At 35.4% G+C, this 27,894-nt stretch overlaps 1 protein-coding gene across 2 annotated transcripts; it reads right to left on the bottom strand.

The window, feature by feature from the left end:
- LOC115881478 lies at positions 1 to 26,842 on the bottom strand. 2 transcript variants are annotated; one of them, XM_030898980.1, is made up of 5 exons: positions 26,811 to 26,842; positions 26,663 to 26,757; positions 4,234 to 4,587; positions 2,646 to 2,808; positions 1 to 192 (listed from the first exon to the last, which is right to left on the bottom strand). In XM_030898980.1, the coding sequence occupies exons 3-5, from the start codon at positions 4,546 to 4,548 to the stop codon at positions 53 to 55; spliced, it is 618 nt and encodes a 205-aa protein (XP_030754840.1). In that variant the 5' UTR covers positions 4,549 to 4,587; positions 26,663 to 26,757; positions 26,811 to 26,842; the 3' UTR covers positions 1 to 52. The 2 variants fall into 2 exon arrangements, with proteins under 2 accessions (XP_030754840.1, XP_030754831.1); XM_030898971.1 differs by lacking the exons at positions 26,663 to 26,757; positions 26,811 to 26,842 and adding an exon at positions 5,972 to 6,152.
- Positions 26,843 to 27,894: the final 1,052 nt, after the last annotated feature.

The following is a 27,894-nucleotide window of genomic DNA, read 5'->3' as shown; positions in this document are numbered from 1 at the left end:
TTTAATGCATAAGTAACAATCAGTGGTGGTATATGAAGTAAAAGTTTATGAATTATTTAGATGTATTCTTTAAGTGGTTATCAATCCATTGCTTAATTGGTTCCACGTGGTCACTTTCAGTTGTTGGGGCAGGAGTGGTTGTAGTGACTTCAACTCCATTTATGTAGTGAACATTTATAGGCTCAATATTAACTAAAAAATAAATAATTTAAAAATATAAAATAATTAATACTAAGACTATTTCAAAATGGAATTTATACAGGGTGGTCCAAATTGGTATTCGGGAAACTTCGACAGCATATTCTACAGATAATAATAGGTAAACAAGTTTGTATAAACGTATCTTTTAAAATGCGTTGTTTCGGAGATACAGGAGAACATAGAAGCTTCATTTTAATTCGATTATTTCGAAATAATTTTCGAACTAACCGCGACATTTAAATGAACTTCGAACCAGTTAGAAAAAAATTATGGTAGCACCCCTTACAAGTAGGAATCATATTGATGTCGCAATCGAATTTCTCATGTTAAACACCTAACCAAATAACGAGGTTAGTTCAAAAGTTATTTGGAAAATTCGAAATAAAAATAAAACTTCTACGACTTTTAGGAGATAGATTTATACGAACTTTTTTACTTATTTTAACATTGAAAATGCTTCTGTTATCCTATATAAGGGAGCCCAAATCGAATTAAAATGCTACATTTGCCACACCATGACGTCATCACGCGTATACGTTAGTATAGGAAATCTCGGCGCGGCGGCGGCACTCGGACATCGCTAATTGTTTATTGATATATCTTTATTAGTTTAAAAGCAAAAAATATCGGGTTTGCTTTGTTACCTTGTCAAGACATAAGCGAAACTTATAAATTGTTTCTTTTTTTCATTTAGGCCTTCGTTTTTCGTTAAATGAAAGTTATATTTAAAAAAGTCCATTTTAAAACCAAATTTTCATGATTGAAATGAATTATTCATGTTTAAAGTTTTTTTTCGGTCATAAGCGCTAATGGAAATGTTTTTTTTGTAAATAATTATAAAAAATTACTCCCTACGAAGACTTTATTTTGTACTGGATCAAAAAATAAGTATTTGTTTTCTCTATACGGTGGTATTAATATATCGATTTTTGATGAGAGTGCCCTTTTTCCCGGTCTAATTTTGTACTACTTTTGGAATAAGCGTCCCCATATCACGTACTTGTACTTCTTTCCCTGAAAAATTCAGCTTGTGACATCGAAGTGGGATACATATATAAAAGCTCAAAGGGTTTTTTTGTTACATCCATCCCGCCGAAACCGCCTCACCAATCTTGATGATTCTTTTTTTAAATGAAAGGTTCTGATATCTAGATTTGTTATGAAGTATTATTATATCGTTTAACCGGTATTTCTTTATGTAAAACGAATAAATATTAAAACATACCTGAAAAACACCTACACAGTTAGATTATAGAGATTATATATCAAGTTTTTAGATATTTTAGGGGTCAGTTCATACCACTAGCTTTAGATACATCAATATTAGCACATAGATTCGTTTACAGGACATTAGTGATTAGTGAATTAGTTATGCAAAGCGATTTTAGAAAATTCATCCTCTTAGAGTGTAAAATTATGTCGAACGATTTGTTGTATGAAAATGATTTACTAGAAGAATGAAATTCTACAGAAAGAAGAATAAGAAGAGATTTTTAAAATTCATCAACCAAATGGGTAAAGTTAGTAAAAATTATATAAACCTTCGTGACCTCTGGATTATACACATAAGAATTTGCTTTCAGGATCATTTAAAAGACATGAGTTAATTATTTGGACATAGGAATTTATGAAATTCATACCCTTAGGGAGTAGAATAGGGAATGAAAGTTTGCTATACGAAAATGCATTACTATAACATCTAGAAGTATAACATATTATACAAGGGTTTATTTAGTTACATCAATAATATGAACGAAATATTTTTTCTTCAAATCATCCTTCTAGGAATAAAAAATAACATAAAGAGAGTATTAGTGCTCTGGAAAAATAAAATAAAATCAGGGGAGTATATCAAGAAAAACGACAATTATATGTCAAAACAATTTATTTTAGTATACAGTTTATATGGGACCATAGGTAGGGTTCTATCCATAGAGGGTAAATGTCATTTTACTATTTATTATTTTCGAGAGATTTTCTTTTTTGAGATTTTGCAAAATGTCGACTTTGGTTCGAGTTCTAAAACACCCTATATATAATTATTAAGACATAAAAAGCCGTCACAGAAGAGCGCCATAAACTTCGTTATTTAACATTCATCCATAACATTCGTTATCTAAACATATGTATGTAGTACACTCATATTAACACTAATCATATTTTTACGTTTTTATTCATCATTTTCAATGCCCCCCCGGTTGCATCTTTGTAAAGGACTGTGAATTTTTATTTGTAGAATATGCTGCCGGAGTTTCCCGAAAACAATTCGGACCGCCCTGTATATCTCTACCTATAATTGTCTAATGTCTAACGAAGGTATACCATAACTACCATACACATATACAGGGTGTTCTTGGCTGAGCTTGCAGTCGAAGTTCTTTAAGATAGTGGCACCCTGTATACTTTCAATTGATAAATCATAATTTGTTAATAAAAAAACTTACTATTAGGATTGGACGGATCATAAACGTAAGTTCTCCTAAAAGTTGTATTATAGACTTTATCACTTTTTATTGGTTGACTAAACTGGGATGGTACACTCGTTATATTCTGAGTCTGCGTGCTGACCTTCACGTCATACTTTGATTTTGAAGGATCAAGATGATTCTAAAAAGAATTCTTTCTCAATGATGCTTAAAAAAATAACAAAATATGAAATTCAATTTCTGTGTCAATACGGACAGAAGGCGAAGAGTCTAGAAAAGATCTAATTTTAAAAAAATACAGGGTGACCTTTTTGGTTTGTGATTTTTATTTCAATTTATTTCAAAGTGCTTGCAAAGTGCTTAATAAAACAAAAAGATTAAACAAAGCTTCGTTCATTAACATTATTAATTAAATAAACATTTATCAGAGTAACTGATAAGGATAAATTTCTTCGACCAATTTGCTGTTTTTTCTTATTATTTCGAGATGTTTGCAATCGGGTTGCGCAGATATTCAATAAACGCCATCCTAACAAACACCTTTATGGCAAAATTGTTCGCCAGTTAGTAGCAAAATTTCCCGAAACTGGTTCCGTTATGAATAAAAGGAGACAGAGGGAAAATCCTGAAGTAAATGAAGCTATGGAGGTATTCGTATTGGGCCAAGTTACCATGGACAGTATTCTGAGTACAAGAAAATTAGCCAATGAGACCGGCGTGAATCGTACAAGTGTCCAAAGGATATTAAAAAAACACAAGTTCCACCCGTACAAAATTCAGTTGGTACAAGAACTCAACGAAGATGATTTTGATCGTCGCTTGCAATTTTGTGAAACTGTGAGTAAACGAGTGGCGAATGATAATAATTTCCTATTTAATGTGTGTTTTTCGGATGAGTGTAGGTACTTTCTTTTTGAACGGTGTAGTTAATCGGCACAACTGTCGGTACTGGGCTGATGACAACCCCAGTGTTTTTCACGAGGTGCACCCACAAAACCCTCAGAAATTGAACGTGTGGGCTGGTATTTTTGGAAATTCTATTGTGGGTCAGTTTAACGATATTGAGAAGAACTTCAACGCACAAGTCTATCTAGCAACAAGCACAAGCTATCTAGCAACTACCGCACCTGACCGTTCAACGTTGTGGCAATTGAAAAAATGCGTAAACATCTAGAAATAATAAAAAAAAACTCAAATTAGTCGAAGGAATTTATCCTTATCATTTACTCTGATAAAGGTTTAAATAAACTTTTCAAATTTCAATCCTTCATATTTTCTCAATGACATTGAAAAAAGTTGGGGATGACACCCCCGCTTAGAGGGTTGAAGATTTTGCAATCATTTTTGGGGCAAAAGTTGTCCCCTCACAAACAAAATTGATGTGTTTTTGAATTTTCTGAAAAAAAATTATCCTGGCCGTTATGCCTTGCGGAACGTTTTCGATGGGCCATCCTGTATGACAATGTCTTCGAATAAAAATGCAAGTTGCTTAGCTGTAATAATTCTAATTCTGAGCTAGCGAATGAGCTAAATGCTTTACCTAGACCGTTATTCAGAAGCTTCAAACTTGCGTCACCCTGTAGATATTAATTTTTAAATGCTTTACCTGATTGAATTCCCCTTGCATACCTAGTTGTTTCATTTGATATTCTGGACTCACGTCAATAATTTCAACGTGGTTTTGGGATGGATTCATTGCCAAAGGATAATTTATACCTGTATACATCTGGCCAAAGTATCTAGGAATGTTTCCACTGGATAAGTCCGTCGGGGAACTCCATGGAGTACCATTCGTAGGAAACTGCATGGGATAGTTCATTAGGTTAGTAGGATAACCACTATAAGGAAGGTATGGAAACGGAGCGTACGGCATATAGTTTGAAGGGAAGAAATATGTTGGACCTAGACCGTTCATACCCATATTATGAGTATTATAAAACTGGGGAGCAGCAACCGCTATCTGAAATTAATATTTCTTTAAATTTTACTGGTTATAACTAAAAAATACAGGGTGGTTTGTTGTCCCAAAATCAAAATAACATTTGACATTTTAAACTTCAAACAGCAAACCAGCCATCGATTTTTTGGATACGCGGATCACACATTGGCAGTCGCTGGCAGACGTTGGCATCAGTCTTGAGGCAGTGGACTATAATTATGTGGCAGACATAGGCAGTCTTCTTGACAGTAAAATGATTATATACAATATGTCTCCGGATTGTCTTTACAAGAGGAAAAACTTTTTTATTATTGACGTTTTGAGCAAAACGCATTCTTTATAAAAAAAAATGCTTGTTTTAAAATGGTTAATCCCGTTTATAATTTTCCAAATTTTCATACCGTTTTAGAGAAAATAGAAAAAAAAACGTGAAAATATGGTTGATTTTCTAGGAGGTCCTAAAAATTAATAGTCGTTTCTCCAGAAACCATTGGCGTAACTAGTTTTTCGCTGGGGGTTGTCATTTTCGAAATATAACTCAAATTTATGTTTTCCTAATGGGATACCCTGTATATCATTTGTTTATTTTATCTGCCTTGTCATGAGCTTTCGAAAAATATAATATATTCTAACACTTAATTTTCACAAACAAGGTAAAAAATGCATTTTTTAACTTTTTAATATAAAAAATATTAAATATACTTGTTAATATCATGTTATCTTAATAACATGCACTGCAACTTATGCAGCCTTTAGATATCACGGTGTCAATCAGAATAATTTTTTAATGCACTCGTGCAATAATTCTGAACGCACAAAAACTAGCGTGGAATAGCCAATATCCAAAATTTGACGTCGAATAAATTATTCGATTGTTTTGAAACCGGCCGCCTATATGTTAAAGTATAGATTATGTTATATTTTTAGAACGCTCTTAACATATGGCAAATAAAATAAAAATATGATATACAGGGTCTCCCATTTAAAAAAAAACATAAGTTTGTGTCATAGTTCATGAATGACAGCTCGCAGCAAAAATCTTGTTACGCCACTGAATTCTACGTGAAGAATTCTATGGGATTCAGTTTTCACCTTTTCGATAAGTTATAAGATAACCGAGATACTAAGGGGGTCAAAAAAATACAACATTTTCAATTTCGCCCTGTATTTCAGAAACTAAGAGGGCTGGAACAAATATGGGTGTAGAATCTTAGTTTACATAAAAAATAGCACAGTGATGTGAAACCGAATCTTCGTATCTCTCCCAAAAACGAGAAATACCATAAAACACACGAAAATGAACAACAGGGTGTACACCGTGAATATTTAATAAATACTTAATTTATATTAATTCAGTTACAGACACTATTTGACAATCTGAGGTAGTAAAAAAAGCTATACTTACGTTTACTGATTGTAATATAATTAGTAAAGAACTAATAGTCACTATCGCCTTTACATCCATGATTACGAATTATTTTAACTGCTTGGTTGCAAGATGTAATATGTCTATAGAAACGATATCATTAGAGGGTTTGTTGACTTTCGACCTAAATGTAGTAGATACAATGATGAAAACACTAATAAACTGATTATTTGTAAAAAATGCATTGAATACAACTGGCTTTGTTATTTCTAATAAATAAAGCCTATTAAGATATTGCAATAAGTGCATATTTAAAAAATCTTATTATATTTACTGTCTCTTAATAGTACAGGATCCGGCTGCAGGATTATTACGCACATCATATTTTAAATGAGTCCCATTTTAAATTGTTATAAATTTTAATGCCGAGGTAATTGACTTCAGATATTTCTTTTATTTTTTGCTCGTTTAGACTTATCTTTAATAAGTCTTTTGTTTGCTTTTTTATATTAAATCTTATACATTCTGTTTTGGATTAATTTATAGTTAGTGAATTGTCGAAGCACCACATTTAAAATTTCTTCAGATCATTATTTAGATTCACTTGTAAATTATTATAAGTTAGTTATAATCTTTGTCAGAATACACCATATATGTATAAATCGTCAGCATACGCATACATTCTACCAAAAAAATGTTGTTCAAATAAATCGTTAGAATACAGAATGTATAGTAGTGGTGGCAAGTTGCCACCTTGTGGTAGGCCATATGGAGCTATACTACTGTTACGTTTTTCGTCGGTTCCGTGTGGATAGAAAGTCACAATTTATTTAAACACTATTTATTTAACACTAATGAACAAAAATAATAACGATAAAAGACTTATAGAACTATTTACAAACGATTTATAACTAAGAATTTATTTTGAATTTTAGCGCGTCAACTGTATATTTATAACTGCCCTCTCTAGGCCACTGCCGCCGGCTTTTATACCGACAGGTAAAAGAAATCTAGAATAGTCCAAAGATCGTTAGGCGCATAGAGAAGGTTTTCGAATGTTCTCGTATGTACGAGTCCATTCTGGTGGGTCTCGCTTCTTCTCGAACGAATGAATCATTGCGGTGTCTATGCGATGTTAAGGTCATCCGAGGGCGGCCATATTGTGAGGTTAGGTCGAGTTCACACCGGCTCGCAACACTGCCCCCTTCTTAGGCACATGCTCGTCCCGAGATGTATACGGTGAATGAAGGTATTTGCAAAGCTGGCCCCTGGTACATTGCGAAGTCTGGTAGAAATAGCAGTCTACAGTTTTCTCTCCCGATCTCAGCTTTGGGTTGTAGCAGCAAACGAGGATCTCGATTCCCGTAAATCTGAACAAGACTTCAATCATGTTCCGGATTGTACGCCAACTCAAACCATCGAGTCCACACGCCAGCTTCGGAATGGCTAATCGTGCAATGTTGTTGTTTAGCAGGGCTTCTCTCAGTTCAATCAGGGTCTTCCATAGATTGAGATAAGTCGGCTTACTCGGGGACCATTCCTTGGTGACCAGGTAGAAGATGTGCCTTGCTTGACCATGTGCATTGTCGGTTAGCCTCAAGACGCTTCCAACCTCTGGATCCTGTCGGCGTAGTTCTCCGACACGCCCAAACTTCTCATTGAACGTCGCAGCGATTCCTCTGGACATCCGCAAATCTCGAGCCACACAATGAGCGAGCGAATAATCAGGAGGCACGGAAAAGAGGTCTCGTTGATCTTCTTTGGTTACACCATAGCGAGCCTTCTCACTGCTGTTGTATCGGGCCATGAAATCGTCAAAGGACATCTCCGAATCAGGGGGATCAAAGCTGCAGGTTCTCACGGTCCCAGCACGATCTTCTATTTCGCCTTGGTAGGGGCTCAAACGGTTGAAATGGACTACCCTCGGTTTTCCTTTTGGCAATTTTCTGATACGGTATACGACGTCATTAATTCTATCCATGACTTCGTATGGCCCTTCCCACGAGGATTGTAGCTTCGGAGATAACCCACGACGTCTCTGCGGGTTATATAGCCACACCAACTTCCCTGGTTGGTATCCTCCATGCTCAGCTTGAATGTCGTAGTGTTCCTTCATTCGGTCACTAGCACTTTGAATATTTAGGCGGACTCTCTGATGAATGTCGTCCATCCTTTGACGTAGTGTGTGGACATAATCTTCTCCGGCGACTTCTTCTCCCGGTCGGCAACCAAATTTCAGATCACAGGGTAGGCGCACTTCCCGTCCCATAACGATGCTGGCTGGAGTTTGCCCTGTAGATTCTTGGACGGATGAACGGTAGGCCAACAGGAACAGGTGAAGAAATTTGTCCCAGTCTCTTTGGTGGTCAGAGACTACTTTGGCCAGATAACGGTTGATAGTTCTGTTCATGCGTTCAACCATCCCATCGGATTGTGGATGTAGAGCAGTCGTCCTGGTCTTGCGGATGTTCAGGACTTCACAGACGCCTTGGAACAGATTGGACTCAAAGTTTCTTCCCTGATCTGAATGAAGCTCCATGGGAACACCAAACCTGCAGATCCATTCTTTAACAAGGGCATCAGCAATCGTGGACGCTTCTTGATTTGGCAACGCGTAGGCCTCGACCCATTTGCTGAAGTAATCCATTACTACCACAATGTATTTGTTGCCATCGTTCGTCTCCGGGAAAGGACCAGCCACGTCGATCGCTATTCGTTCGAAGGGACTACCAACATTGTACTGGCGCATAGGGGCTTTACCACGCTTTTGTGGCCCATTAATGGCTGCGCAAATGTCACATTTCTTACACCAGGCCCTCACATCTTCTTTGCAGTTCACCCAGTAGAACCGTTCACGCAGCTTGCCAAGTGTCTTGGTAACACCAAGATGTCTCCGCTGGTTCCATTGTGAACTTCCTCCAAGACTTCTGGGACCCTCTTCTTTGGAATGACGATCTGCCTTCTCTCTTCTTGTCCCTCCGGTCTCTCGATCACACGGCGAAGTAGTCCATTATCTATTACCAAGGAATTCCACTGGGCCCAGTACGACTTTACGTTCGGCGAATATCTGCAAACTTCTTCCCACGTTGGTCTTTGGCCTGTGTTTTTCCAGTTAATTACTAAACCTAATTCTGGGTCACTGGTTTGGTCATTTGCAAGATCTTCGGGTTGCCAACTATCATTAACCACAGTTGTTCTTAGGAGTTTCACTTCTTTCTCTTCAGCTCGGGAACAATGCTTACAGTCCTTAGCGCAAGGTCTTCTGGAAAGTGCGTCGGCATTCCGATGGATTGCCCCAGCTCGATGTTCTGTGTCGAAGTCAAATTCTTGTAATCGTTCAATCCATCTAGCTACCTGCCCTTCAGGATTCTTAAATTGCAACAGCCATTTCAAAGCAGCATGGTCTGTTCTTAACAAGAACTTTCTTCCATAGAGATACTTGTAGAAGTGTTCCACTGCTTTAACTACTGCTAGTAATTCTCGTCTGGTTACACAGTAGTTCCTTTCCGGTTTTGACAAGGTCTTACTAAAATAACCAATGACTTTTTCTTGACCATCCTGGATCTGAGACAGAACAGCGCCTAACCAATATTGCTAGCGTCGGTATCCAATATAAAGTTTCCGTTGTTGCCAAGAGGGTAGCTAAGTATGGGCGCACTAGTCAGGGCCTTCTTCAATTTTCGGAATGCCTCGTCAGAATCTGAGTCCCAAGAGAAACGCTCTCGCCTTCGGTAAGTCTGGTCAATGGTTTTGCGATGGTGGCAAAACCCTGTACATAGCGGCGATAGTATGTGCATAGTCCCAAAAAAGCTTCGTAGTTCATGTTTATCTTTAGGTATTGGCCACTCTTCCACTGTCTTGGTCTTCTGTGGATCTACCGCAACTCCTTGGGAGGAGACTACATGGCCCAAGTAGTGTACCTTTTCTTGACACAGATGACATTTCTTGGGGCTAAGTTTCAAACCAGAGCTCCCTAGTCGCTTGAAAACTTCTTCCAAATTCTTCAGATGTCATCCAGGTACACTAAACAGGTAGTCCAGGATAGTCCCTTTAACACAGACTCCATTAGTCTCTCAAAGGTAGCTGGTGCGTTGCACAATCCAAAAGGCATGACGGTAAATTGCCACAGGCCGGAGCCCACCGAGAACGCTGTCTTCTCTCTGTCTTTCGGCGCCATGTCGACTTGCCAATATCCACTCTTCAGATCTAACGTAGAGAATATCGTTGACCCCGCCAATGTGTCTAGAGTATCGTCTATCCTCGGCAGGGGATAGCTATCCTTCTTGGTAACATTATTAAGTTGCCGATAATCAACACAGAACCTGGTGGTACCGTCTTTCTTCTTTACTAGTACTACCGGCGATGTCCACGGGCTGTTAGATGGTTCGATGACACCCTCTTCTTTCATTTCTCGAAGGATTTTGTCAGCTTCTTCACGTTTGGCGAGCGGCAGTCTACTCGGATTTTGTTTGATTGGTCGTGCATCTCCGGTGTCAATTTTATGTTGTACTAAATTGGTACGACCTCTATGTCCTGCTTCTCCTTTATCAAACACATCTTGATACTTGATTATCAGGTTTCTCAATTTTCTACTATCTTCGGGAAATAATCCCTTAACGTTTACTAACTCCTTAACCATTTTGTCCGGAATTTTTGAAATCGAAACTTTGGAGGCTTCCACGCTTCGAATGACTGAGGAGGCCGAACAACAGTACCCTAACAGGGTTCCCTTCTTCAAGGATACAGAATGATAATTCGTGTTCATTACTCTTACCGGTACAGACTTCTTCGCTCGTAGCAGGGGTTTTCCAACAGCGACCCCTCGTCCTATTTCGCTGTCATGGTTCCTTGGCTCCAACAGAATAATACTCCCATTATTCGTTTTACCTTCCAGGCGACCATCCAAAAATATCTCACAGCGCTCAGGGATCGAAACATCTTCTGCTACTACCACGCGAAGCGTCTCCTCACATTTTCGATGTAGAACCACTTCTTCTTCATTTATTTTCAAAATTTCTTGTTTGAGGTTTAGTTCAAAACCTCTAGTGGTCACGATGTCCATTCCGAGAATAAGTTCATCTTCGATGTCTGCTACTAACACTCGATGATTAAAACAGGTGCTTCCGATAACAAAATTAAGATCTACCTCTCCATGGATGAGAGCGCAGCTTCCTGTAGCTGTACGTAGTCGCCATTGTGTTGTTTTAATCCTTTTTGATGTTTTAAGGATATCCGGCCTGATGATCGTTTTGGTCGCACCCGTATCCAACAGCATGGTCCGTAACTCTCCATCCACGAAACTAGCCACAAAAATGCTGTTGAACTTGTGTTGTAGCGATGCGACTTGAACAGTTTTCGTTGGAACCTGTTGGGTACTGCTCCATATGTGTCCCTTTGATTCGACACTTGGCGAAACCGAGTCCACGTCTTTTTCTTGACAGTGACTTCTTACGTGTCCTGCCTGGCCGCAATTCCAGCAACAAGTCGGTCCTTTCTTGCCCATGTACTCCTCCATGACTTTCCGTACAATGCTTTCCACGGATTTGTCGGAACATTGGTTGACCGCCCGTACTCTCACTAGAGACCGAGAACTGTTTCGCGGCCTCAAATTCTAGGGCACGTGCTAAAGCATCCACCAAGCGCGTTGGGTGGGCTAGAAGAAGCGCTTGCCTTGTCTCCCTGTCACGTAAGCCATCGGAGAATGTCTGTACTGCCAACCGCTCCATAACATTCTCGGGCGTAGCAGGATACGCAAGGCGAACCAGGCGGGCTACGTCGGCTTCAAACTCCTGCAGAGACTCATTTGACTTTTGAATGCGATTTTTTAGCTGTGAATGATAGACATGTTCCAAATGAGCTTGGCCGTACCTCATTTCTAAATGTCGTACCAATTGCTGATAATCTCCCTGTTCCGATGGTGACAGTGTCTGCAGGATATCAGTCGCATCTCCTCGCAGTCGACAGTCAAAGCGGTAGCCTTTTCAGCGATTGTCCATCCGTTCGCTCTCGCAGCGGCCTCAAACTGGCAAAAATAATTGGCCCAAGCGGTTTTTCCGTCAAACTGTGGAGGCTTAATAACTGACTTTGAGATATACTTATTTTCGACTAGTTTCGGTGCCTCCGATGTTCTTTGACATTTTGGTGAATTTGCCTTTGCTATTTCTTGTTTTAAAATTTCGATTTTTCTATTTACATCTTCCTCAATCTCTGTTATTTTATTGTTAAAACTTTCTTCCAAAATTACTATTTTATTATTAAAGCTGGCCTGTATATCTTTAGAATTTTCGATGATCTTATCTTCTAATGTATTGATTAAATCCTGGGAATTTTCCATAATTTTATCACTGATTTTCTCTTCTAAATTAAATTCCAAGTCAATTATTTTACTATTCAAATTGTTCAAGTTGTCGTCTAATTTTTGTAGGCACGAGTCAAGGTCACCTTCAACTCAAAGCAAAATGTGTCAGGATCCTCACCTTCCTCCACCAAAACGTCTCTTAGTCTAGCTTGCAAAATGCTTTTCTTTCCATCTGTTTCGCATTCCCTCTCTTCCAGAACGCTTTTTAATTCCGACACTTTCAAGTCTTTCAACAATTTTTTCGGAGCCATTGTCTGTCTTTTTATTTTACTAGTCTATCACACACCCCACACCTGACACCAATTGTTACGTTTTTCGTCGGTTCCGTGTGGATAGAAAGTCACAATTTATTTAAACACTATTTATTTAACACTAATGAACAAAAATAATAACGATAAAAGACTTATAGAACTATTTACAAACGATTTATAACTAAGAATTTATTTTGAATTTTAGCGTCAACTGTGTATATTTATAACTGCCCTCTCTAGGCCACTGCCGCCGGCTTTTATACCGACAGGTAAAAGAAATCTAGAATAGTCCAAAGATCGTTAGGCGCATAGAGAAGGTTTTCGAATGTTCTCGTATGTACGAGTCCATTCTGGTGGGTCTCGCTTCTTCTCGAACGAATGAATCATTGCGGTGTCTATGCGATGTTAAGGTCATCCGAGGGCGGCCATATTGTGAGGTTAGGTCGAGTTCACACCGGCTCGCAACACTACTATTATTGCTTTCTATGTCTCCGATTTTTGTTTTCTGATGTCTGTTATTCAAATAACTCTTTACTAGGTTGATGTAATTTTCAAATCCATATGAAATGGGTTTGTCTAAGAGTTTTTCTTTACTGACTTTAAATGCTTTTTTTTTTCATATCATATCGCATGCTTTTTTCATATCAAAAAATACTGTAACGACCATATGTTTCTTTTCTATGCATTTTTTTATGTTTTCAATCAAGTCATATACAGCTGAATTTTTTTCGTGCATTTCGTGCCTGAATTTTTCTGGAAAGCATATTGTGCTGCATTTATTATTTTTTTTTTTTTGAGGAGAACAGGTTATGGAAATTAAACGTTAAATTTGTAAATAACCCTATTTTATTAAATGAAATGAAAGGAGTGCCGTACTCTGCCTGGAATTTACAAGTAAAAGAGCACGGCATCGGCAGAGGAGAAAACCTTGATCAGTATTCCAAAGAATCCAACTATATATATATATATATATATATATATTTTTTTTTTTTCATTTTTATTTATTATTTTAATTTTTTTTTCATTTTATTATATATAAGTTTTCATTTTACTAACTTTGTATATATATATATATATATATATATATATATATATATATATATATATATATATATATATATATATATATATATATATGTAGATATATACAATATATATCTACATATATACAATATATATAATATATATATATATATATATATATATATATATATATATATATATATATATATATATATATATATATATATATATATATATATATATATATATATATATATATATATATATATATATATATATATATTATATATATATATATATATATATATATATATATATATATATATATATATATATATATATATATATATATATATATATATATATATATATATATATATATATATGCTATATTCTGAACTTTAATAAAATAGTAATAGTAATATTTTGACCGGGAAAGCGGTAGTTATGGCCCTTTATATCCCTTAAGTGCTCTTAAGGAGGTGTTTTTTTGCTGTAAATAATAAATGTTTATATATTTATAATAATTAATCTATTTTTGTTTTCTAAAATATTTTTAGATTTTTTTTAAAGTGGGCAACACTGTGCCGGTAAAGCTTAATCACGTTACTAAAAGTTTATTGGTGTGATCTATATCTATAGGATACACTGAATACTTCTATTTCATGTTAAATGAACCAATCAAAATAATAATTAGCTTTCAAACACCATTTCACTGGCCCATTAAGGAAATGTCTAACATCGTTATTAACCAGATAAAAAAAACTATATAACTACTGATCATTTCTTCATAATAATATAGAGCCTGTCCTCATACCAAGGTTTTTAGTATCATACATTCAAAACATATATGCCACATTTATATCATTGTAAACTGAAGAGCTTTTTTTTGTTAGCAGGTCACAAAACTTACAAACCAAAATAATATCAATGTGTCTCCGAACGGTAGTCTCAAAACTATTACTTAACACCTATTATTCCTGGTTTTGCAAATAATATTTTAAAAATCAATAATTTTATTTATGTATACAGAGTGTCTTCAAACTGAATGTTTTGAATTTAAAGAAAGATGTTTATTTTTAAATAGGCGGGTCATCTCAATCTTATTGGTGGTATTCATAGAAATTTCGAAAAATTACTGATGCCTTTTATTTACGTAATTTCAATGCAAACTAAACGGCTCTTTTGAAAAATAGACTTAGATATTTACACCTTTATGATACTTCATAAAGCGATTAAAAAGAGCGTCGTTAAATCTGCGAACGAACCATTTAAAAAAGATCAAAAGATTGAAAAAGATGCTGTAACTGCTAAAAATGCAATATGATAATATTGTAAAGCAAAAAGTAAATAATTACGGATCCCTTACCTAAGCGACATACGATCCATCTTGAAAAATTATTATAATGAGACGGTTTTTTAAATGTTAAGGGTGAAAACTTAAGAGTTGATCTGATAGGAGATCAAAGGGATTTTTTGCCGAATACATTACTGGGCTTTACTTTGATGACGCAGAAAAAGTTGCTTTTTCGTCGACAATTTTCAGAGCTTATGGTATAATAATGTAAAATAAGTGGGCGAGTGAGTGAGATGGGGTTAATAACTTAATGGGCAAAACCAGAGAGACAAAGAAATAATAATTATTATTGTCTCTTATAACTTTTTAACATTTTGTCTTTAAAAAATAAATTCGTTTTAGGATCTTTTCTGTAATTATCTTTTCTTGATTGTTATTTTTTAAACTGAATTACTTAAGAATATTTTTGAGCTTGAACTTCTTAAACTTTCATTTTACTAACTTTGTATTTTATATTGATTTATACAGGGTATCCCAGGCTGTACGTGTATTAGAAATTCCTAGAGAACTATAATATCTAGATCGGAGATTTTTTGTACGTTGTTGTTTCACAACGAGATCTATCGATTAAACATATTTTCAACATTGCGGCACTTTTGGAAATACCGGAAGTTGACATAAACTTTCTTATTTTAAATGGGCACCCCCATTTTTTATTACAAACTTGAATTATCTGTAAAATTTTATGAATTTTGGTAACAAACACTCTATATCTAACATTAACCGTTTTTGAGAAAAGAATATTTAAAATCTTTGGAGAAATAAAAGTGTCTGTCAAAAAAATGTGTTTAGCCTATATGTCAAATTTAGTTATTACCACAGCCACTGTGACATAAAGAGAAGACATTTGGCTATCTATTTAAAAATTGAATTGGTTCGCCATATAATAATGGCGGTAGCTGTCCCAAGTAGCATTTTCACGACTTGCGACCACATGTTTACTAAACACAACGTTGGATTAGTTACAAAAAATAGTTAGCTCCCTACCTTGGGTATTAAAATAAATTTAAACGTTTTTATAACGTTGTGCCGACGTTGGACTAGTACTACAGCAAAGTAGAAGGTTCTGCGACGTCGAATAAAGGTTGTCTTGTAACCTTTTTTGCTTAAGTGATCTTTAGGTGATTCGGACAACGTAGTTACAACGTTGGTTTTCCGACGTCAGTTTCAGGACCTATTCCAACGTTATGCAAACGTCGTCTGTTTTACTAATTCCAACGTTGTTTAGATTTCCTTATTCTTACGTTGGTAGGACGTCGAGTCACTACCTTTTTGCAACTGTATTGAACCATAACCTTAAATCTTAAATTTTCACTTCATTGTTCTGTTCAGTCAGACAGTTCAGTGCTGTTTTTGTTTTTATAATAAAAAACTTAATTAAAATGGGACATAAGAAAGATACATATAAAACTAAATTTAAATATACATCGACATATATTACCGATAGTTTATCCACTCCCTCGTTTATTTAGATTATAGAGGGCGGCACAAGCTAGACTCTAGGATGACTAAATTAGGCAATCTTGCGACTAATATACTACCTGTTAAGGCCGCACTGCGACTTTATTGGTCCAGTATGCGACTACTCGAACTACTACATCTTAATCTCCAAAACAACAAAGCGAAAGCCGCCATGTTGTTAAATAAGAAAATGTTTCGTTCCTAAAATAGCAATTCCTGCTTTTTGAATACATTAACTTGAAATATTTGACCCTAAAAAACACGCGGAAACAATTTTTTCGACTGCGAATAAATTATTCTCATTTTACTAAAAAAAAATTCAAGAAAATTTTTAAAACTTCTTTAATTTTAAGGCCCATTAGTATTTTTCAAAGTAGAAACAATACATTTATCAATAAAGTTGTTTGCGTTTAACTTTTTTGTCTTGGGTAACGACTTACAGTTACAGACAATTATGATCTTCAAACATCCTCCCCACTTAAATACTTTTGTTTTGTTTTCCTTCACTGGCATCTGACATATGTCTCTATCTAAATCATAAAAATAATATTTTTACTATAATTATCCCAATTTAGGATAAAACGCGACTTAGACGCCATATTAGTTTTGTATTTCTGTGAATTAGGATTTTAAACAACGTTGCAGTTTGTACTAAATTAGGCTTCTAGCCAACGTCGGTATCCAACGTCGTTTCGACCCAAAAATTATTCTCCAAACTAGTGCAGACTAGGGTTGGCACGAGGTTGTGCCGACGTTGCGCCCCGACGTTTGGTCGCGTGACACAACGTTGTCCCGACGTTCAAATGCTGCTTGGGGTCTATCATGGAATTGAGTTATTAAACATTTATCATAAATCATTTTTTTCAAATTGAAACCAACTTTTTTATTTCACTAGTGAAAAGGTTTTCCAACTTGCAACTTTTTGATTATATATGTTTCTATCCCTGAAATAAATTGTTTTTAAGTTGTTTAAGAGTTAGTTTTAAAGCGTATATTTTTCTTGATTTTATACTCTAATATTTTATAATTTAATAATAATTTCTTGATTACTATACTCTAATACCTTCTGTATTCTTCATCATTTTTGTTTTTAACCATTCGGCGTTTCTCCATTAGTTCCAGAATATCGTTGGTCATTCAAGGTTTTCTTTTAATTGGGGTTGCTACTCTAAGATTGCGTTCACAGGCTAAGTTGCGCGATTGCAAATTTTTACTGTCGGTTCTTTTATTTTATTCCAGGCAACAACATATTCGCTTTTGAATAAGACACTAACATATTTTCGTAATTTTTACATTAAGATTATGCCTTTGCTTTTGGTCCTAGTCAACAGATCTAGTAAGTTCTGGTCCCGAAGTTTTTGACATAAGATTTGCTTCATTTAGTCTTCTTCTTATAGTCCATTAGTCAATATGTACGTTCCTTAGGTGCAATCAAAGGGTGCAATTCATTATAAATTTGGAAGACTGGCAAACGGCGGTTCTTTGGCGATAAACTTACAATAAGTGGATCTTCTCGATTAGAGTTCCCATACGAAGGTTGTTGGCCGTCTAGATTGACGTCCTCATGGACGAGGTCATAATTCAAAAACCACCCACTATAATTTAATATCCCTCGTATTAAAGTATTTTTGAAAAAACTAAAACTTAAGTGCGTAAAAATATATTTGACTCACCCTGTATATCTATGAAATATTTTTGAAATGTGAACTACCGTTAAACACATATTTTGTAAAAGGTTTGGAGGGAAAATTACGAATAGGAATCCTGATACAGACCTTTTTCGTAACACGGAGCCATCTTGTATGTATGCATTTGTATACCGTGCTGGCAACTGTTACTTTTGGGTCGGCATTTACATGTGTGGAAGTAAATCGCATAGGGATCTTATTAAGTCGGAGTGAGAGAAATGCGACCGACCGACGCGACGCGCGACGGTGTGCTGTTGCGGCGTTGCCGATACGCCTTTCCCTATCAAGTAAAGTAAAATCACGATCGCAAACCGCTTATTTTTAAAATCCTTTTTTTTCAAGAGATAACTAGATAAAATCATTAGACATGTTTCTAAGCATCTGAAATGGAATTATAAGGATATCGTTAGGGTGTTTTTTTTTATAACGAGAAAACGTCAGTAATCGCGATAATTTAAAAACTCAACTTATTAACACATAACAGGTCATAACTCAAGAACCACTTTAGATATTGAAACTTTTTTTTATTTTCAAGATCGGATATTTTACAATATGTTTACATAAGAAAAATTCGATAAGGTTGTTTTTTCCATTCAAAAATTGTAAACAATCCATCCATTTACTTTTAGAGCATAGCAATTTTCAGCAATCGTGTAATTTATTTATTGATAAAGATTTTCACATACTGTCTACAAAGAAAATACAGCAGAAATATTAACAAAGTTCTTGAAAAAATACAATCTATTATTTCTAATAGATTTCGAGATATCGATTTTTGAATTCAGAGTTCTAATAGCGCGACCACTATCGAACACCCACTCAATTCCACTTATTTTTACCAAAAATGCAAGTGTTTCTAGCTTGCACTTAAAAAAATTCAAGCTATAGGGAAAATTACAACGACTCGTTAATAAATAAACAAATCAAGTATCACGAAACGTAATCGTGAAGCTGAACGCATGACGTACACCTCTCCATAGAACTTTAAGTACTGACAGAGGTATTGATTGGGTCGACCGGTCAACTGCGACAAATCTGCTAGATCCCCTTCCACGTATCTTAGCGATGTGCACAGTTTCTCGGTTTATTTCATACGTTTGGCAACGTGTTTACTGTCCTCTCTTTGTTCAGTACATTATAAACGCATTGTACTCTTCTTACATACGGAAATCTCGACCCAAGACTAACCTTTGCCAGCCCTTAGTATACAATGTGATTATTTAAATATTAAAGTGAAAGCAAGGGATTTAAATGGGTAAACTTTGTAATATATCTTATTAACAATACAATGCAGAAAGTTTTATAAAAATTCGTTCACAGTAAATTAATTCCGATGTTCATCGCCCTTAAGGGACTTAAAGCACTCCGCTATAAAAGTGTTCGGTCAAAACTTTTTCTTTGCTTAAGTTTCTTTATCATTTTTAGGATTGGATTAAGATCATAATCATATCCTACATCAGCACTTGGATAGGTTTTCGCTGATTTTATCCAGTTTCTGAAGCGTGGTTTTGTCAGTATGAAGTCGATCTGGTTTCTGACAATTCTGTTTCTGGTTTCGGCGTTTGATTTCCAGGTATACAACCTTTTGGGAGGCAATTTGAAGAAAGTGTTAGTTATAACGTAATCTTCTTCTTGGCAGAATTGAATAAGCCTATCTTTTCTGTCGTTTCTTTCCCCCAAGGCCCACCCACAATATCTTCACATCGTCCTTTTCCAATTTTGGAATTGAAGTCACCCATGATTATTGTATTCTCTGATGATTTTACCATGTCAAAACTCGCTTTAGGGTTTAATAGAATGTTTCAACGTCATCCTCGCTGCTGTCAGCTGTAGGAGCAAATATTTTTCACATATCTCTATGACATATGTGCAGAATGACAATGTGCAGTGGTGTTTGGTCTCGGTATGGTATAGGCGATTTTCCCTTATATTGAATAATTAAAATTTATAATTTTCGTCAAACTGTTAACCGCTTAAAATGATCAGAAAACGACGAGTAAAATATTAATAATCGAAAAACAAAAACGAATGAATAATATCAGGAAGGCGTGGGGAAGCGAGCGATCCGAAACAAAATCGAATCGCAAACGGGGCGACAGCGTCGATAATTAAAACAATCGGAGATCGTGACGCGGTTAATCGCGCCATTTAAATCGGCGGCGCTCGAGCAAATTACGTTCATTTGTTTCGGAAATGAAGTGAAATCGTGTCAAAATCGTGGTCGGCTCGTTTCGCGGGGTAGGTTGCGGGGGTTAGGGGGAGTTGGAGGAAGGTAACAGTCGACGAACAGCGAGGAGCGTAGGAGACTTCCAGTTAATTCTTTATTCCATGGGAATTGAAAGTCAGGGAGGTGTACAGGGTGGCTCGAATTCGACGCCCATCATTGGGATTTCAGAAACCGTGAGAGATACAGGATCGGTTAAATGCAGGCAAAGTTGTGCAATTTGATGCTCAATAAAATGCAATATTGCAAAATTTTGAAAAATTCCGAATACTTCCGAATCTATTCGAAAAAACGGAATTTTAACAATAGGAAAACGAAAAAGGCTATTATTCTTATTATACGAGGGAAATGTTGAAGACCCTTCTCAGCATTTTCGATGTTTTGAACAATATTTATAGCTGCCAAGTTGTAAATTATCAATTACTTATTGAAGAATTTATAAAAGAAGTAGTTTTCACTAAAACGCGAGAGACCGCACAAAATCACAATTTTTTCTATTTTTACTGACAATTCGACAAGCAAAACGATCCTTTAAGGTAGCCGTTTTCAAATCGTTTAGCGCAATCAGTTAAGCGCGTCAAATTAGAATACCCAAATCGGTAGTTAAGTGCGCATCTAAGCGAAAATTAAGGGAGGAATTTTTAGGCCGAAAAATAAATACTCCCAATGAGCCAGCATCCTTCAGACAGAAAACTACTATCGAAATGATTCTATCGAAAGATGCGTACAACTTATCTTAGATAGGAACTATCGAAAACAGGAAATAGTCATCTTATCCGATAGTCAAACAGCATTAAAAGCGATCAACTCAGTAACCATTAATACGAAGTTGGTCAAAGAATTACTGAACGATTTAGGCAAAGAGAAGCTGAACAATTTAGGCATAGAAATATAATAAAGTCCTCTTACTCTAGACGCCAACCCACCAAGGGATAGATGAAAAAGAAAACGATCTAGCTAGAAAAGGTGCTAACACTCTACGACTCTACTAACTGGACCAGAACCGTACTGTACAGGGTGTCCCATTTTCATGTATTTTACAGAGTATTTCGCTATGGGTAGAGATACAAAGATGCGATATTCTCATCACTGTGCTACTTTTTTATGAAACTAAAGATGCTAAACACAGATTTGTCCTAGCCCTCTTAGATCCTGAAATATACAGGGCAAAATTAAAAATGTTTTATTTTTTCCGACCCCCTTCATATCTCGGTTATCTTATAACTTATCGAAAGATGAAAACTGAGCCCAGTAGACATTTTCACGTAGAGGAGCTGTCATTCTCGAAATATAACCTAAACTTATGGCTTAATTTTTTATTAATTTGCCTTGTCATGAGCTTTCTAAAAATATAATACACCCTAGACTTATTTTCATAAAAAAGGTAAAAATCCATTTTTTAATTTTTTAACACCAAACAACCTAGTTTAAAAGAGTATTAATTTGTTTTATTTAATTAAGCTAGGTAATTTTGCTTTCCATAATTTTTCCATAAACAGCGCTGAAAATGAGCTTATACAGCTTTTAGATTTTATTGCCAACTTTCAAAAAAAAATTTATGAGGTTAAAAAAGAGCTACAGGAGAAACATTTTTTGAAACCTCGCTCAAATATCAAGTATTTTCCTAAAAGTTATTTAAACGTTATGCGGTTGATCGTATTATTTTCTTAAAAATATGTCTACTCAAAACTTCTTAATATAAAACAAGTGATTTTCTACAAAACTTTTTATAAATAAAAAATCTTTAAAAAAACTTTTCAGTTAAACGGTTTTATCTTATGTGCACTGAAAACTAGAAAATAATAATAACAATTAGGTATTTTGAACTTCTAGTTCAGAAAATTTTAGTACTAGGCAGAATAGCTTTTAGGCATATTAGACTAAAATAAGAACGTGGGGCCCCTCTGAAATCCTACCTATGGCAAAGCATATCTTTATACTTTGATAGATCATGAGCTCGGCGTTCGCTGGTGAAGCCGCCACGGCTGGTTATTGATTGTCAAAATCTCCAGTTACGATTATAGTAAGTCGATGCAATCCACACTTAGTATAGAAGAAAGTATTACAGCAATAGTAACTATTAAGTTTTATTTTAGTCTAATATGCCTAAAAGCTATTCTGCCTAGTACTAAAATATTTCTGAACTAGAAGTTCAAAATACCTAATTGTTATTATTATTTTCTAGTTTTCAGTGCACATAAGATAAAACCGTTTAACTTAAAAGTTTTTTACCGATTTTTTATTTTCTAGTTTTTAGTATTTAACGGAAATGCCTACCGAATATTCCTCATTCTATTTAATTCATTTGGTGCATCATTATTACATGGTTCTTTACCTGATAATTTATTACAATCTGACGCTCAGGTGTTTCTGACGCTAACAACTCTCTCTGTCTGTCGCGTTCTGATCCTAGCCTAGACTCATGACGCTCAGGTGTTTCTGACGCAAACAACTCTCTTTGTCTCTCTCGTTGTGATGCCAGCCTAGACTCATGACGCTCAGGTGTTTCTGCCGCTAACAACTCTCTCTGTCTGTCACGTTGTGATGCTAGCCTGGACTCATGACGCTCAGGTGTTTCTGACTCTACCAGCTGCCTTTGTCTCTCACGTTGTGCTATTAACCTGGCATCATGTTGCTCAGGTGTTTCTGTTGCACCGTTCTCTTTGTTTCTGTAGTCGACTATAGGTTTCATTTTCTTTTGCACGTTTCGTTCTATACTTTTCTTTCGCCTTTTCGAACCTTCTTTTTCGTTGTGTAGCAGTTTAGTTTTTATTTTTGTTTGTTTTTTTATTTATTGTTTCCATGTTGTTCCCACGAGTAATGGACATTTTAACGGTCGACCCTACCAGAGGTCCAGTAGAGGGGCAAGGCTATAATATACAACAAGAGGCGCCCAATCTTGAGGGAAAACGCTTGCGGCATTACATTTTTAGCCACCCTAATGCCATACAGTCCTCAGCAGGTTTTTTAACCTATTACCTTAACTTGGGTGGTAAAGCTACCGCTAACTACGTAGGTACATCTAATCACCTATTTTTTTTTATCTGCCCTTCTAACGTCACACAATCTTGGACACAACTGTTCTGGACACGACTACTCATGCCCTCACCTAATACGCCATTTTGTAACGACGTCCATCTTGGATTTTAAATTTTGCCATAATCACAGTATTCTACTAGTGTAGCCCTTTCATTTGATACCCATATTGAGGGGGTTGTAGAAAAATATGAAATCCGCCATTTTGTATCGGCGGCCATCTTAGATTTACAATGCTATTGATATTACTATATTGTATTGTCATCGGAACTAAAGGTGTGTACCAAATTTCAGATCAATCTGACAACAGGAAGGTACTTAAATTTCAATTTCTAATTTCGACTCAAATAAACAAACAAATAAATAAATACCGTACGGGTCGAGCTAAATAAAACCGTTTAAAAAAGCTCATAAATTCGCTAAAATTGTTTTAATTTTTTTTCCACTTTGGTTTTAGATACACCTGGTGTGGCTTCAACTGATGCCAAAACATTTACCTTTTTGATCTGGGTTTGTTAAAACATCCATATTGAATTAGGTTTTTAGGTTTCTCTCGGGATATATGGAATAGGATAAATTACAATGTTTTAACTACAAGGATACCTGTACCTGGTAACCTACCTGTCCAAATAGAGCTTATCAGAGCCGCTGCATCGAAATCTTCGCTGGCTACCACCAGTTATCCTTTAGTTGGCGCAGGTTTCTTCGGAGCGTGTTGTTGGCTGCCTTAAAGTTGTCTGCTAGTCTTGGATTGTGTGGATTTGCAGTGACGGCTTGATGTGCTCTATGCTTTTGTTCCAACAAAGCCTGTATATGCGGTTGATTTTCGTTAAACCAGTCTGGTTGTTTCTTTTTGTTGGATTTTCCCAGTACTGCTTCGCTGGTTTTGTGAATCGCATCTCTTAGTTGTGTCCAGCCATGTTCAGCATCCACGATTGAGATTGAAGTTATCGGTGGAAGTGATTCTTTGATGGCTCCCCGGAGGGCGGTATCGTTGTTCTCTAGACCCCGTACGTTCAATCTGGTCATGTAGCTTTGCTTTTTTGAGTGTGAATGTTTGGGTTTTAACTGGATTTTCATTTTTGAGATTAAAAGTCGGTGGTCAGTGCCGCATTCAGCATCTACTCTGGCTTTTGTAAGGCAGACATCTTTTAGGTGCGTCCTTCGAACGATTACGTGGTCCAGTTGGTGCCAATGGCCTGACCTCGGATGTTTCCAGGTACCTTTAAATTTGTCCTTCAGCATGAACCACGTATTGGTGATGCAAAGATTATAATCGACATGACATTTATTCATGTCATACTTTTCGAAATAATCAAAATTTTGTTGTTGCACCATGTTTAGTACCTAGAGTGAATAAAAAAACAAGACCGAAACCAGCGTGGACAAGACAATAGCCAAAATTTGACGTTGAATAAATTATTCAATTATCATGACTATCTATTATAAACCGGCTGTCTATGTTAAAAAGTTAAAAAATGTATTTTTTACTTGATGTTTTTTTTTTGTTATCTAAACACCTAATATACTTCCTTTTTATAACCAGAGACATCCTATATAGCTGGTGAACTCCGCACCTCGTTAGCTGGGTCGCAGCTAACGATACGCCTCATTATCCGGGAAGAAGATACCGACGGTAAAATTTCGAACGTCTTCGCTATTGGATTAGGAACGAAATGCGATAATCAAAATATTTTAACGAAGGAGCAATTTACATTTAGAATTTTGAAGTTCTTTCAAATTGCGGAATTCTAAATTAAATTTGAAGTTTTTTTTCGTGAAAATCTATCAAGAAATACGCTAAAATATTAAAAGAAGAATAATGATTTCTAACAACGGCTTCACTCAGTGATGGTTCATTGATAAAGGCTCATGTGCACGTGACCACTAAAGTAATGCTTTTTCCCTTGAGAAAAGTCATTTTTCGAAAGCTGACCTAAAACTTAAATAATTTTCCAAATGATTTGTGATTTAAATCTTTATTCCGAAATAGAAAAGAATTAATTCATTAAAAAAGGCTTAAATCTTTTAAAATACTTAAGACTTCAGTCATTAAAAATATATAAGTCTTTTTAAAAAAGACTTAAGTCAGATTTTTACATATTTTTATGATAAATGTTTAACAGCATCGTTTATTTTAAACTGTTAGGCGGCAGTTAGTTTTTCAGAACTGGTTTTGATTATTTGTTGTCTTTGAAGTAAATCAAGTGAATCTCCGAGTCCGTTATGAACGAAAGAAATTCATCTCGAATATATTGAAGAGTACCTTAAAATTCTGTAGCCCATAGCTTATGCCATCGACATACCTACATAGCGTTCAAAACATTAAAACATATCACCGCTTTTTAATGGGCATGTATTCGATGACACCTAATTTTTAATGGATACATTTAAGTACTACAAAATCGGTTAAATTGTACAAAAAAAACATATTTTTGTGTTTGTAGTTATTCTGAAAATTCACCGTTTTATGTTATGTGGTTTTAGTCTCATTTGTATCTACAATAAATTAATAATAAAGGTAATAAATTTGTTCGTTAGGCAAATTTGTTTGGTTAGGCTAGGTAGTTTCCGTTGGATTAGCGCCAGCAGTGTTTACAAAAAATAACTATTTTATTTTGTAGATTTTCTTGCAGTGGCGAAATACCCATATATAAACAGATATACATAGATATAGACATTTTTAAAAAAAAAAAATTAATATTAAAAAATAGGTACTTAAATTGAATTTTGGATGTCTTGACTTGACGGTAATTATTTTGCTTTAAGTCATTTTGCCGACTTAACTCGCAGATCATCATGATTTAATAATAATAATAAGTTAATAGAGCAGACTCACTATATTGGCTTAAGAATGGTACAATATATCCAGAGACAGAGGGTTTCATGTTAAGTATCCAGGACAATGTTACCAATACGAAAAATCACAGGAAGTACATTTTAAGAGAACAAATGTCCAACGACCTCTGCAGGCGCTGCAATGAATGTACTGAAACTGTAGAGCACATATTGTCGGGATGCTCTGTACTGGCTCATACGAAGTACCTTGAAAGGCATAATAGGGTGGCAACTATTGTATACCTTGAATTGTTCAAACTATATAATCTAAAGCCTGTGAGCGAAAACCCTTATTATAAATATGTCCCCGTGCCGGTGGTTGAGAACGATATAGCAAAAATATATTTGGACAAAGATATAATCACGGACAAACGCATGGAGCATAACAGACCAGATATAACAGTTATTCTAAAGCAAGAGAAAAAAGCGTTTTTGATAGATATATCAGTACCGAACAACCACAACCTAAAACAGAAATACACTGAGAAACTTACCAAGTATGCTGAGCTCCGTAGAGAAGTTAAAGCTATGTGGCGGATGGAATCGGTCTTAATCGTACCCGTGATCTTATCCACGATGGGTCTGATACCTAAAACATTAAAAGAAAATTTAAAAATAATATCGATACCGTATAACACTTACCATAAAATGCAGAAGTCTGTTGTGCTGGACGCCACCAACATTGTCAGGCACTTTCTGGATTAGGCTCATAGCGCAGCATCTTGCCATGCTGGCCGATCTGCGCCGTATCATAACCAGTAAACTGCGAAATTTAAAAAAAAAATAAAATAATAATATTTATTTATTTCCAAATTATGTTACAAAATAAACATAAAGAGAAATATCGTCAAACATCAAAATAACTATTCCAAAGCATATTACACATATTTTACAAAAATTAGATAAGTCTACTTACATAAACGGGAAAATATATAGAAAAAAATAAACCTAAAATTTACAATATTGGATATAATTCAACAATATTTCCTTAATCCTAATTAACCCCATTGAAATTAAAAAATTCTGGCAAGCTATAAGGCTCTATATTTAATAAATAATTTTTTAACTTAAATTTAAATTCGCTTAACATTCCACAGAGTCTAAGTGTTAAGGGCAGTTCATTATAAAACTTTAAACACATATACAAAGGGCTTTTTTCCGTAATCGCAAGTTTATGAGCGGCATAGTTTAGTAAATTCTTTCTAGTATTGTACTGATGTATTATGTTACTCTCAAAACATTCTCTATTCATGTAAAAATATACTAAACATTCATAAATATATAATGCATATACTGTCATAATTTTTTCACTCTTAAAGATTCCTCTACACGATTCGTTGAAATTCATTTTTCTTACAGTGCGTATTACCCTTTTTTGTGTTACAAACAGTCGTTGTATTTTGCTTTTGCTGCCCCAAAATATTATCCCATAGCTCATGACGGACTGAAAATTGGAATAATACAGTGTTTTTAGTGTTCTCTCATCCATATATTTGCTGATTACCCTAATTGCATAGCACACTGAACCCAGCTTTTTCACAAGATATTCTATATGATTACTCCAATCTAAATGCTCATCAATTATTATTCCTAAAAATTTCGTGTGGTCAGATATTAATATATTTTTAGTCGAATCATATATAAGTGGTTTATTTGTTCGTGACAATTTTGTTCGAAAAATGATGACATTTGTTTTATCGGAATTCAGAATTAAATTATTTTCATT

Source organism: Sitophilus oryzae, unplaced genomic scaffold, assembly GCF_002938485.1.
Source record: "Sitophilus oryzae breed Bouriz unplaced genomic scaffold, Soryzae_2.0 scaffold_1110_pilon_pilon, whole genome shotgun sequence".
NCBI classification, from domain to species: domain Eukaryota; kingdom Metazoa; phylum Arthropoda; class Insecta; order Coleoptera; family Curculionidae; genus Sitophilus; species Sitophilus oryzae.
This window is presented reverse-complemented; position numbering and strand designations above follow the sequence as displayed.

Excerpts from the sequence above, each read along its gene's own strand:
- LOC115881478 (XM_030898971.1), bottom strand. The coding sequence starts at position 6,031 with ATGGATGTAAAGGCGATAGTGACTATTAGTTCTTTACTAATTATATTA. Across the intron at positions 4,588-5,971 it reads TTATATTACAATCAGTAAAC|ATAGCGGTTGCTGCTCCCCA; the intron begins GTAAGTATAGCT and ends TATTAATTTCAG. Across the intron at positions 193-2,645 it reads TGATCCGTCCAATCCTAATA|TTAATATTGAGCCTATAAAT; the intron begins GTAAGTTTTTTT and ends TTTATTTTTTAG.